Source organism: Amblyomma americanum, chromosome 8 (assembly GCF_052857255.1).
Source record: "Amblyomma americanum isolate KBUSLIRL-KWMA chromosome 8, ASM5285725v1, whole genome shotgun sequence".
NCBI classification, from domain to species: Eukaryota; Metazoa; Arthropoda; class Arachnida; order Ixodida; family Ixodidae; genus Amblyomma; species Amblyomma americanum.
Window position 1 is genome coordinate 111,853,876 of NC_135504.1, and position 13,991 is coordinate 111,867,866.

General features: G+C 46.5%; 1 protein-coding gene across 1 annotated transcript in view; it reads left to right on the forward strand.

Moving 5' to 3' along the window:
- Nucleotides 1-9,552, forward strand: part of LOC144100633 (uncharacterized) — a 28,864-nt gene extending 19,312 nt beyond the window's left edge. Inside the window, exons 4-5 of the mRNA XM_077633516.1 lie at nucleotides 6,613-6,696; nucleotides 9,267-9,552. Of these exons, the coding sequence (XP_077489642.1) occupies nucleotides 6,613-6,696; nucleotides 9,267-9,359 (177 nt within the window). The 3' untranslated portion in view covers nucleotides 9,360-9,552. The remainder of the gene's footprint in view (nucleotides 1-6,612; nucleotides 6,697-9,266) is intronic.
- The last annotated feature ends 4,439 nt before the right edge of the window (nucleotides 9,553-13,991 follow it).

Genomic DNA, 13,991 nt, shown 5'->3' on the forward strand with positions numbered 1-13,991 from the left:
CCGAGCGTGCTAACCACTGCGCTACTTCCTGCCAACGCACATGTTCTCCTTGTCTAGGACACTGGAGAGTGTTTGCAGAAAGGCGTCGAATCAAACGGATGCCTCCCAAACGCCCTCCAGTACCTCCAGCATTTGAGATTCACCAACAGTTGTGTACTTAATCAAAATCTTAACCACACATCAGTGACACAAGCAGCACCACCGCACTAAAGGCTTTCGCCTGGCCGCACTTTAGGTCAACAAATCCCCCCCCCCCCTGATTTTTTTTAAAGCACGCTTCGTATAATATTAAAAAAACTATATATATATATATATATATATATATATATATATATATATATATATATATATATATATATATATATATATATATATATATATATATATATATATATATATATATATATAATCAACGTTCGGCCTATCCTCAAATACGCATGCATCGTGTGGTGCTCCCACGCACAAAATCTCATTAATAGCTTAGAAGCTATTCAGAATCGTGCCGCTGGCTTTGTAACCAGTTGGTACCCTTTCCAAGTAGCATCTGTGATATTAAATGCCGAATTAATGAAGTGGACATGTCCTCGCGCCGTGAACAAATTTGCGTCGCCGTTTTGCGGGATGCACTGCGCAAAAAAAAAAAAAACGATCCCACAAAATATATATATATACAGGAACCGAGTAGCTTGTCTGAGCGATGTCATGATAGCCACGGAGACCAAATAAATTTTTTGCTCGCACGTGGCATACTATATTAAATAGTTTTTACGCGTACTATATGAGTCAGTGGAATCGGCTACGTTCTCTGATGCCCTTAGCCAATATGCATAGCTTTGTCCGAATTTGACTTTGCTTCTGTCCAATTTGCTGTTTCCCTGTGTTTGTTGCTTGTGTTTATTTTTTCCATTGACAATTTTGTACGATGCAGTGTCTGTCTATTTTACAACAGGCACTAATGTAATGCCCATCAGGGTGATATATGTGATTCCTGCGTTTGTTTCATTTACAACTTTAGGGCCGTTAAATGTTCCTTTATTTTGCCACGCCGTTCCTATAATTATGCCAGCGAGGGCGATATGTATAAACTTGAATAAAAAAATTAAATAAACAATCAAAAGGGAGCCGACATTAGCGACTTTATTACGGTGAAAATGAAGCGTAAAAAACTGAGGTGGCTTTAAAGCGGTAAAGGAAAAATTGACACCAGCAAAAAATAAAGTGTACTATCGCGATTGAATGAAATGCAAACAACGCGGCGCCTATACGCTCCGCTGTTCGGATTTATTTTCCCCACGCTTTCACTTGGGTGGCAATGAAAAGACGCTAGAGTCGTTTGTGTTGCATTCTAGACCAGTCTAACGTCTTTTTCTTACTACCCATGCAAAAGCGCGACCAAAATAAATTCAAACAGCTGAGCGCGTAGGCGCCTCGTTGTTCGCGTTTCTTCCCATCGCGATAGTACGTGCTAAGGGCCAAAGAGGGCAATGTCATCAGGAATATGGATAAGACAGTTAAAGTAGCCGAAGAGTTCTACGCAAGTCTATGGAATGGCTAGTGTAATCAAGACGTTAATACGAGAGGCATCAGCGCAAAGCAATAGGTCATTTCGCCATTAGAAAAAAAGATAAAGAAAGCCTTAGCAGCAATGAAAATGGAGAAAACAGCAGGTGAGAGTCAGGTAACAGCAGGTATGTTGAAGGACTGGGGCCCCAGGATACTGTGCTAGAAAAAGTAGCCACCTTGTATACGCAATGCCTTATGGCCTCGAGCGTACCAGAAGCGCCGAAGAACGCTAACATCATCTTGACCATTAAAAAAAGAAGACGTCGAGGGCTTAAAAACTTTATGACGGATCATTTTATTGTCCGTTGACGACAAGCTATTTACTACGGTAATAGCTAATGTAGTCCGCAGAGCCTTAGACTTCAAAAAACCGGTGGTAAGGTAGGCTGTTGTAAATACTGCTCAAAAATAAACCATGGCTACACTGTCAATCAGGAGATACAGGAACGTGCAGAATATAACCTATTCCTACATGTAGCCTTCATATATTACGAGAGGTGGTCATCTGGCTCAGTCGAAACCTCAGCATTCATGCAGATTTTAGAGAATGAGAGTGTAGATGAGCCCTATAATAAAATACTGGAACATGTCTATAACGGTTGCGCAGCCACCATAGTCCTCGACAAAGTCACCGATAAAATTCCGATAAGCAAGGGGGCCAGGCAAAGGAACATGGTATCGCCAATCCTATTCACCGCCTGTTTACAGGAGGTATTCAGAGGAAGGAATCGGGAATAGTTTGGGACAATAGGCAATGAATAATACCTTATTTATCTGCGGTTAGCTGATGATATTGCCATGCTAAGTTACTCTATGGATGAATTTAAAAGTGTAATGAATGCCTTCGACAGGAAGGTGGGTCTAAAAGAGTAATATGTAGAAAACGGAAGCAGTGTTCAACAGTCTGAAAAAAAAAACAGCAGTTTACGGTTGCTAGCGAGCTGCTGGAAGTGGTAAGGAAATCAGTATTCTTAGGGCAGGTAGTGACCCCAGATCAGGATAAGCAGTGTGAAATAAGCGAAGCGCGAGGAGCAGGTTAATTTGTTTGTCATGAATGGCAGTTTACCAGTATTTCTCTAGATTACAGTATAAAACAAGTACATCTGACCGGTACACACCTATGGGGCAGAAATGTGGAGGCTCACGGAAAGGCGGCTTGGTTTGACGTTCCAAATTGATCCAGGCTCTGAGGGACACCGTAATGGCGGGCTCCGGTAATTTCGACCACCTGAGGTTCTTTAGCGCGCACTGATATATCACAGTACACGGGCCTCTGGCATTTCGCCTCCACCGAAATGCGACCGCCGCGGCCGTGATCGAAATCGCGCCTTTCAGGTCAGCAGGATAGCACCATAACCACTGAGTCACCGCGGTGGCTCGCTAAAAAAACGTGTTTAACCTAAATTGAGGAGCGAGGAGTGAGCTATGGAAAAGAAAATGAAAGGCGTGATGTTAAGAGGGAGGGTGAGGGCTGAATTGCTCAGGAAACGCCTGCGGGTTAGACATCCTAGTCCAAACAAAGAAAAGGAAAGAGGCTTCTGTAGGTTACGTAATGCGAATGAAAGACATCCGGTGGTCTTCGTTGGCAAACGACTGAATACCATGAAAAAGCAAGAGCAGCAGGGCATGGCACAAAGTTAGGCATGCGGATGAGATTCAAAAGCTTGCGGGGATAAGAGGGACCACAGCTGGCAGAATGTAAGGTTAACTGGATATACAGGTATATGGGAGAGGCCTTTGTCCTGCAGTGAACGTAGTCAGGCTGATGATGTTGACCAAGACAGCCGCGTGTCCAACACCTTAAACCAGAGCTTGGACATATCAAGTATAACAAAACGTGAGGACCGAAACATCTTGCCCAGCACTACCTTTAGCGCCCTCACATCCACGAATATGCAGCTGTCTGTCAATACCCCGCCATCCGTAATGCTGCAGGAACCACGGCAGCCACTGACCTACGTTTTTCTGGGTGCCGACCCGGAGGATTTATTCGAAAAAGTTGAGCGCGTGGCCCAATACAAAACAAGGGCAGATGACTTTAGGCTGTGACGTGTGCTCGTTTGGCTGGCGGGCGCGGCTCGTATGTGGTTCAAGAACCGGGAGGCCGCAATATAGGCGTGGAGCTAATTCAAGGCTTGCTTCATGAAGGATTCCCCTGCTGTTCTCACAAGGAATAAGGCGAGCGCTTCCTTGAGTCTCGAGTTGTACTCCTTAACGAAAGTGTGCTGGTCAACTTCGGCGACCTGACAATGCTGTTTCGGCTAGCTGGACCGAGTGTGTCTAAGAAAAAGAAACTTCGATACCTTAAGAGTGGAGTCAACAAGCAAATTTTTGCTTCACTGATTCGCATTGTGCCAAGTCAGGTCGTTTAGTGCGTGTCGGAGGTTTTCACAGTTGAGAAGACGCTCGACGTTAGATTCCGGGAGTACGAGCGTGCGCATTTGGTTCTGGATGCAACTCCCATCGACAACATAGCAATAACACTTACGTGAAACCGTACGAGCTGCGGTCCGCGAGCAGCCTTATTAGCTGTTTCCGGCTAAGACTCAGCCGGGGGTTTCTGCCCTATCGGAGCTGTTCGGGGAGAAGTCCAATGGGGAGTTACCAGCCCAGCTCCATTTCATCAGTAGCACTGCCTATCATGACATACGCCGCCATGCGCTCTGGACCGCAACGCGTCCGAGGGGCCACCAGAAAACACCTGCGTATACATATGGCCTCAGCCATGTGCTCTTTCGCGTTGAGAGCGCTCCAGTGCGCTGGGATCGCGAGCGCACGGCGATTAAGAGGCGAAGAAGGTGACCTTTGTTATCTAGGGGATGCTGTTGTGCCCTTGGCTTACCGAAGCCTGCCGCCATACCCCAGCTGTTGTTATCCAGATGACCTGAGCCACGAGTGACTTCTTTAACTATGCGTGACAGTTCGAACTCTTTGCGCTGCTTGCGGACAAAATGTTAGCTTTACGCGCCCTCAAGCTAAGGTTCTGTTTACGTTAGCAAATTGTTAGCAGATATAACCGCTTTCTCCTTGTTTTCGGCATTTTAAACTTTGTATCCATCTAATTTTTTTTTATTTATCCAAGTTGTAAACGACACTTCTGAAAGTTCAACCGCTTACTGTTACGGGCAGCATGGTCGTGAAATATGCAAACCCTAGGGGTAATAGAAAATTGGTTTTTGAGGAAAGGAAATGGCTCTGTATCCGTCTCACTTCTTGGTGGACACCTCTACAGCGCCTTAAGGGAAGGGATAAAGGAAGGAGTTAAATCAGAAAGGTTGAAACGAGTTGCGCAGTGGAAGCTTCTGGAATTATTCTGACCATCTGGATATCTTTAAAGTGTACTGGCATCGCAGAGCACTCAGGTGCCTTTTTCGTTTCGCCGCCGTCGAAACGCGGACTCATGCGCACAAACTAATGAAGGCAGCGACCTCACGGGGTGAAGAGGTTGGTGTTGTCACGCAGTGAGGGTAATGGCGCTTTCGACATCAAGACATTGGTCCGTGCTACGCACGGGTTCAGGTTTTAGGTCTTGCCGAAGCGCGTTGGATACAACCGCCACCCGCACTGCACGCAACGCCTTCGTGCGTTCGGCGCTACGTTTTCAACAATTGCCTGCTCCACAGAGCCTCTCCCGCAGGCCCCGTCACAACAAGCCGTGAATCAATCAGTTCGTCGACTCAAATCGGACACAACCCGAATCGCAATGCGAACGCTACTGCTTCGCATAATTACGATTGAGCGTCTGTCACTTTTATATATTTCGCCTCTACCGAAATAGAGTCGCCGCGGCCGGTGGCGAAGCCGCGACTGTCCCGTAGCGCGCGTTAGCTTTACCTTCCCTGTTGAGCAAAAACACAGCTGTTTGTGTCCTTGTTGACACTCGATGGTAGCGATAAAAGATAGCATCCTCATGGGATCTAGCAGGTGGCGGTTAATTAATGAGTGGTTTCACGAGGTTGCACGGCAAAAGCAACCGGAGCTGCACAAGTCTCATGAATGGCAGCACATGCCATTCCAGGGAAGAGGCGCATCGCTTAACCGCTGAACCATTGCTCTGGGAGAGGTATGAAGACTTTCCGCGATTCATGAATGTGAATTATACATAAAGGCCAATTCTGCATTTAAGGGCATTAACCTATTAGGCATCGCGTCATACCCTTAAGGTGGAGGGCGGGCCGCGGTGCGGCAGCGACTGCCTTCACGAAGTTAGCACGAAGACCAGAAGGGGTGCAGCGGAGTCGTGGCGGCGGCTAAGTATAGCCACGCTGAGGTACAACTGCCAACTGCGTGGCATACCCGGTTACATCATACCGTAACTCATGACGGCCGCGATCACAAGGTGTGCGGGCGGGATTACGCCTTCTGAAACATTAGCAGTCTTATGTGCCTCACCCATCTTTTTTAACGCGATAGCGTTAAGGCTGCTGTTGTACGTAAGATCCGGCGTCGTCGGTGTTGTGAGCGAAAACTCCCCGCTGAAGCAACCTAGTTTGAGAAAGAGGATGCGGACCGGGCTTGGTTCTTTGGGCATGATGCTTATTACAGGCTATACTTTAGGGAACGAACACAGAAGAAGGAAACACAGACGGAATAACGAGCACAGAATTATCCTTCCTTTCTTCTATGTTTGTCCCGCAAAGTGTAGCACGTAATAAACATCCAGTTGGTCAGCTTAGGTCACGTGATCTTGTGGCGCCATCACGACCGTCTCGCCGGACTGTGAGAAAACTGACCACCGCGGCAAGTGGCTGTTAAATTTATTGGTCGTGAGAAGTTACCCAAGAGGAGCAATCTAGGTTGCATAAGCCCCATCGTTGACAGAACTGGCCATTTCAAGGCCATTGCTTAACCGCTACACCACTGCGCCAGAGTGACCTGTTAATGTAAAATCGAGGGGGGAACATTACGCATACATGGGCGTTAACTTAATAGAGCTATCGCGTCGTACCCTTAAGACAGACCTTAAGTGCCCTGTCTTGTTTTCTATTGCAAGGATGTTCTTAATTACCACTTTCTACAGTTTTAATTATCGGTTCATCTTCATTTCAGTACAGCATGTTTCACCTCACAGCGGCTGTTTGCTACCTCGTCGGCGGTGTAGGGAGTCTGAGGAACGCTTCAATCATTGACGGGGTAAGTGCCAGTACGTCCATTAACACTTGGCGCAGTGCGGAGCAGAAAGGATTGTCACAAGCGGTCGACGACAGAAGCAGCGAAATCGCACTTCAGGACGCTGTGGCTCGCGAACACACCGCCAGCGACAGCATGGGGGAAGGCGCCAGGACGCTACCTTAACAAGCGTCAAGGTGCTGCTCTACTGATTGTACTGATTGCTGATTGCAGCTGTACTGATTGCTATCTATGCACGTGATGTTCATTTTGACTCCTTCGCCGTGACCAACGATGTCGTCATTCTTCGGAATTACATTACATTTATGACCTGGCTGGGTTGATTTCGGGTGCATCTGTTTCAGGCGAGCATCACCTCTTGATCGTTTCTCCCTAATGCCACTGAAACCAATTTCCTACGGCAATCAACAATGACAATCAACTATTATTTCCAGCTTTACCGGTCACTCTCCGAAGCAAGCTTTTTGTCAAAAAAAGAGAGAGAAGAATTATTGGTAGAGGATGAGTGTCTACGGAAGTTGCCTTGAACCTAAGATTCTGAACAACTTGAGACTCGTTACCGGCGTTTACACTAACCGCAGCGCCATGCTTTGCATTCTCGCCGCTCTGTTTATTGTTCACTAAAGCTAATATATTTTACTCAGCTGATTGCATTCAAATTTTTATAGACAAAATTACTCCTTACGAAATAGTGACGTCACAAGAACCAGTCTTGGCCTGTCGAAGAAATGGTACCTCGGCAGCCCGTTTACTTGCAGAGAAGAGTGCGTTTTCAGCTAGAGATTATAAGTTGTCCTTAAGGTGCACACTGACCACCTGCTTTTATTTTTCGGCCTCAAGGCTCTAGGCTCTAGGCTCTAGGGTTCTAGGCCTGCAAGGGAATGAAATCGTGTTTGTCGTCTCACTCTTCAGCAAAATTCGTTTTTGCCGGCGACAGTTTAAACCCTTAACGTAATGTGCACCAGATTTTGATATGTAAAATGTTTGAAAGGCTACCCGCAATCTCGGGTCGTGCGAAGGTTCCGCACAAAGTTGCTGGTGTAACATCGTCTGCCGCGATACGCAGATAAACCGACGCTCATTCGCGCACCCGCTCACGGCTTAGTTGCCCTCAACGAATGCAGTAGAAAGGAAGGATGAAAATAGTTTTAAAGACGAAGGAATAAATGTTAATTCTACCACATATAATTGGAGTCAAACACTCAAACTTTTCCGTCATCGCACTCTACAAAGTTAATACGTGAGTCGGACCCACTGCTATCGGTGTTTCTAAAGGAAGAGTAGCTACAGCATGCGCTTCCGCTTTGCACTAACCGCAGTCATAATCATCATTATTACCTGATTAACTACACCAACCGCAGGTCAACTACATTCGACAGCTTCCTATATTAATCCTGTTTGCTACCAGCTGCGGCCACCTAATCCCCACAAGCTTACAAACATTAATATGACTCTGACACCCCCTCCTAGGCTTGCCTTCTCTTGTAATCCGGACCGTTATTCCTAACGACCATCAGTTATTTTGCCTTTGCATTACATGCCCTGTGAACAGCGATTTCTTCTTGTTCATTTCGGCCTTTCTTACGCCCATACTTTTTTTTCCGTAGCTCAGCAATGTCATCAGTTTTACCTGTAGTTATTCTCTTCGAGGGGTTGGAATCTGAGGTCACTTCCGATTCTTCTTTACCGTTCATAAATTGTTCTGTTTCGAGACTGTTCAGCATTACTTTAGATTCTTTCATAATATTTTCAGACCCTTCCCTGTGCTTTGCTGCGTATATTCTCGATCATGCTTTGTAATTTGGCCCAGAGTTTCGTATCAAGGTAACGTCATCAGGAAATCGGAGACTGCTAATGTATTCTCCAGTTGTTATCCCCAGCACTTCTCAATCCTCTTATCTTAATACTTCCTGTAAATATTTTTGGAGAAATCGTGTGTCCTTTCCTGCCAGCCTTAATGATTGGTGTTTATCACTTTTCCTGGCAAGGACTATAGTCGATGTGCAACCATTGTAAACATATTCGTGAATCCTTACCTACGCCTCTTGTTCACCCTAGTTACGCAATGCCTGCATAACTCCGGAGGTTTCAACAGAGTAAAATGCTTTCTGGTAATTTATGAATGATATAAACAAAGTGTTCAAAGTTGAACTTTCAGGATTTCTAAAACCAACATAAAGAGCACTGTTCAAAAGTACTTTTTGTAAATGGATTATGCGGCCAGGCGGATGAAAACTGTGATGATAGTTTTCATCACAATATCATTAATTAACTGAATGCAATATCTACTCTTTACTAGCCACAATTAGCTTGAATGTTTATGTTGAAACTTTGAGACAGTGGCATTTGATGACTTTTCTATTTTGTACAATCTCAGTAACGTGTTGCGTCCTTAGATATGCACGTCTAAAATTTCCACTCAATCCGTCTAATCACGCATGCGAGAGCGCAGAGCAGAGTAGTTGAATCATCGTTCGTTCATCCTTTAGAGCTCTTAATGCGGCCGGCCCAAGAAACACCTCTTTGGATTAATTTTCATTGTCAATGTTCTTTTCTTTATTGTTGTTTTACAGGTTACCGCCACCACCTGCGGCACCTTCCACGCCGTGAATTTCATGTACTCTATGCGGACCTCGCCAATTCCACCTTTGACGCAGCAAGCCTGACTGGCAGTCATCTTGTAACGCCTAGTCTTTGTATAGGCAACAATTCGAGTTTTTTGGTGCTTTACTCGAACGGCTCAGCTTAGATATTGGTGAAAACATATGCGGTAAGAGAAACTGTCTTACAGAAATGACATATAAATCTGTTAATAACGCTAATGACATTCGGAACGGCAGCAGATGTGGCCCGACAGACACAGGCTGAAAATAATTAAAATTTAATTTGGAAAAATTTATTGTTTATAAGAACTTCGTCATCTTTTGTTACGTATTTATGCAGATTTTCTTCAAAATATGCGGCTGGGTTCTTCTGGAAACCATTGTTAGGAGTCTGCTGAGGAATGCCGTAGAGAATGGAAACAAGGACACAGACCACTGATAATTGTTGGGAACTGTTTAGTTATCGCTATCTCTCTGTAACATATTCAGCATACAAACGAACAAACACTCGCAACTAATCGCAGTGCTATCGAGTAGGTCTCTATCGTTATGCTTTTACCCTAAACAGTCTCACATCATCCAGCGTCCTTTGCACCCCATGAACCCTTTACCACCTCTTACGACAGATTCATTCACCTTCTTCGTCCATAAATTTTGCTGCGTACATTAGATTTTGCACATCAAATTTTCACCTACCTTTCTGCTTTGCATGCTTAAGTCATTGATGATGCTTTGCAGTTTTTTTTACTGAGTTTCTTAGCAGGGCAACGTCATCGGGGAATCAGAGACTACAAACATTTTCAGTGTTAATTCTCATCTCCAAGTGTTGGCAATTAAGTTCTACGAATACCATCAGTAAAAAAGCGGTCAATAGCACTGGATAGATCGCGTCAGCTTTGCAAACACGCTTGCTTATTCGGATTGTATTACTTTATTAATGGAGGATTTAGGTGGCTGTGCAGCCCGTATAAACATATTCCTATGTTGTTGCATGTGACAATTCTACAGCCTGCTTCCGCAACGCCTGCATGACTGCCATGGTTTCGGCTGAATCGATTGCTGTCTCGTCATCTAAGCAGACTCTATATAGAGGCTGGTAAAGTTGTTCCACAATGTTGTTGCAGCCTTGCACGCTTTTTTTTCTCAAAAGTTTGCAGCCAGCTTTAAATTGAGCACGGCCGAGAGCGGCGGGCATTCTGTTCGACGACTGACTGCCGAGCACGCTTTTTGCTATGCCGCTGCCGAGTGATTGTCCATTGTGGGCGCAAGTCGGCCCAAATAAAAAAATTTCTTTAAACGTTGTTTTCGCTGTTGTTCTGCTCCCCGGATGGCAGTCACCAGTTCGCGAGAATATTCTGAATATTTATTCATCCCCTCTTTGAAAGCGCGAATATGGTCTAATGTCGAGTAATGTTTTTACGAAATCCTGCCCACCAAGTTTTTGGCTGATTGAAGTTAAAGTTTTGATGTTATTAGCGATCACTTTAGTGAATACCTTGTAGGCAATGGGCAGTAATCTCTTAGAACGGTGATTTTTGACACCTCATTTACCAAGTGAGAGAAAACCCGTCCGTGTGCGTGTTGACACTCGGCGTTAACCATAAAAGGTGGCCTCTTCATGCAACCTGGCAGTAGGCGGTTAAATTAATGATTGGTGGTGCAAGGTTTCTCGGGACTACCTGGATCGCACAAATTTCATTAGTGGCAGCACCTGCCATTCCAGGACAGTGGCGTACTTCTTAACTGCTGCACCACTGCCTGAGGTGCGGTATAGGGTCTCCCAGGAATCTATGAATTTTGAGTAGAGGAAAACGAATTCTGCACATGTGGGCATTAATCTATTGGCTATCACGTCATACCCTAAAGGGGGAGCGCAGGCCGCGGTACGGCGGCGACTGCCTTCACGGAGTTAGCGCGCAGACGAGAAGAGGTGCGGTGGGGTCGCGGCGGCGGCTACGCTGAGCCGTGCACAGGTGTAATTGCCAGCTGCGTGGTATCGGGTTACTTCACGCAATACCGCGCGGCGACTGTGCTCACAAAGTGAGCGGGTGGGCTAAACACCTTCTCACACGTAAGCAGTCTTAAGAGTTTCTGCCGACTTTTTTTCCAACTCATTTTTCCCACCGTCCAGTCTGCTTTTACCTGATGCACACCAGCTGCTTTCATCGTCGCATTACTCCTATAGGGCCTTGTTTACTCCCTGTTTCCTTAACGGTAGGATGTCTATTGATTCTGCACTCCTGCCTCTCTCATTATCGTCCTGATTGTTTCGGCTATTGTACAGATCTGTGTACACTTCGGCAGCAACTCTATCTACTTTGTGTATGTTGGCAATGAAATTGCCGTCATTTGTCTCTTTCCTCTCGGCTGCCTTTAGGCTATCTTCGTTCTTATCGGCATGCTCGATTCTCTCCCCACTGTGCTTCCTTATCTCGGTTTCTGTACTCTCATTTACTTTGAATGCTCGGCCAGTTGGTTTCTGTTTGTTGGGTTAGACGCTTTCGTTCTTCGACGTTTCTTAATTAGATCTTCCATCTAGTGAGAGAACTTATATACTCTCTAATTATCTTAACGCCCGCATCTGTTGATCATTCCTTCATAATATCGTAAGATTATTTTTAATTGCTTCAAAACGAAGGCCGTTGCTCTCGAATAAAGCGGAATATCCGTTCTGAAGAGAGATCCTTAATTCTTTTACTTGCTTACCAACGGCTCGTCGACTACCTACTTCCTGACTAGTTTCCGGCGTTCTCTAGTCGAGCCCTTACCATTATTTCGAGGCCTTACCATACTAGTGTCACTGCCTCGCACCTCCGCATCTTGCACGGTGCATATCCTGTACAAGGAAAGTGTATAAAGATATTTAAAGGCCGGTTAAGTTCAGGTAACAAAGGCGATGTTAGAATGCCGGCCCGGCGAAACAAATTCCGGACGCTGAACCTGGCTGCTTCAGAGCGTGCGAGAGTTTCTGCGAAGTGAAAGGCAAGACAAAGTGTCAGGCGTGAATAATCATCCAGGAAGGCATGCTGGAACCTCGTGTACCTGGCGTCAAGGAAGCAGATTGGGCAGTCGGTGCACTCGAAGTTGTCGTCAAAACAGAGCGTCTTCGGGATGGGCGTACGTGTGATGTGCACCTCCCCGGCTAGCTCGGTCCAATGTGATTGCAGTGAAAGCTGGCGTAGTGTAAAATGCATTTTTTTTAGTGGGGCGGGGGGGGGGGGGGGGACAAAAACTAGCGGAAAGCAATTTTTACTGTCATACTGTTCTTGAACTGGTGCACTGGCGGGGGTGCAGAGGCTGCTGCTGCTTGGAAGCTGTGACGTCGCGCGTTTCCCTGCCTGCGTGACCCGCCCTCGCGGTCCCTTCGGCGTCCAAAGGTGTAGTTGCGCGAGAAACGATCGCAAGTTGTAAACAAACCGAACTGGTTTAGTTACCATTGCCGTACATAATAAACTACTCTGGTCAACACCGGGTGGAAAATGGAAGATTGAGCAACAATTCTGACACAATGTAATGCTGACGTTTGTCGTCCATGCGCAGCCTTCAAGTTGCTGGCATTTCTTTAAATATATGGTACACTATCCTTCAACATAGAGGTTTTAAAATCTTGGCAGATATACACTCGCTTGTTTGCCTGTGACCACCAGTTTCACTGCTATAGCATTCGGAATTAACGCCGACATAGCCACAATTGAGCTCATTACCCTTTGTTCAAATAAATTGGGGCAGAAGCAGATGGTTAGTAAACCAAGGTGCCCAAAGCAGGGGGCTTTTAATGCGAGATAATTACTTGGCTTATTGTGAGAAAACCCCGCCGTCATCAGATACACGTGGCGGAAACGCGGCACGCTGATGACGCCTTTACCCATCCTGAACCAACAGGCCGACGGCGTACCCATCGCCACATACCTCGCAGCGAGACTAAGTTGCCCATTGACCAGCGGAGCCGGTTATGCGCCTTTCCTTCCCTCAGAATAAACTGAGTCTAACCCCCGTATTCTTAAACAGACCTCCACTTGAAATTTCACTCGAGTTGCTCCTCGAAGCCCGTTTCGTGCTTCTTAAACCCCCCTCCACTCCTACCGGCCCTCGAACGGAGGAACTCCTCCACGCTTTCCTCCAAAATCTCGAGGTGGCGCTGTTGCTACCTTGAACGCCTCCTCGGCCGAAGCGTCCCCCTCAACCGTGTTAAGATGGCTGCCGGCTCGCTCGCCGAGTTCGCTGAACATGTGCTACGTGTGGACGAACTGTTCCACGGCGGCGCCGACGATAGCGAAGCTGCAGTTGTGCCACGACGGGCGTTGCGGGACAGAATAAACCCGCTGGAGCATTTCAGCGATGGGGAGTTCCTATCCCGGTACCGGTCTTCCAAGGACACCGTGCGAGAGCTCCTGAAGTGCCTGCCCATGGATGAAAGCGTCAGCAATCGCTGTCACCCGCTACCACCGATGCTTCAGCTGGCCATTGCGCTTCGATTTTATGGAAGTGGAACGTTCCAAGTCGTCACCGGTGACTTGGTAAATGTTTCGCAACCGACGGTGTGCCGTGCAGTGGAACGAGTATCCACGCTGATCGCGGCACATCTGTTCCCTAGAACTGTGAAGTTCCCCGCTACTGCGGCCGAGTTTCAAGCGGACACGAGAGACTTCTACCGCCTTGGCCGTTTCCCTGGGGTGACTGGGTGCATAGACTGCA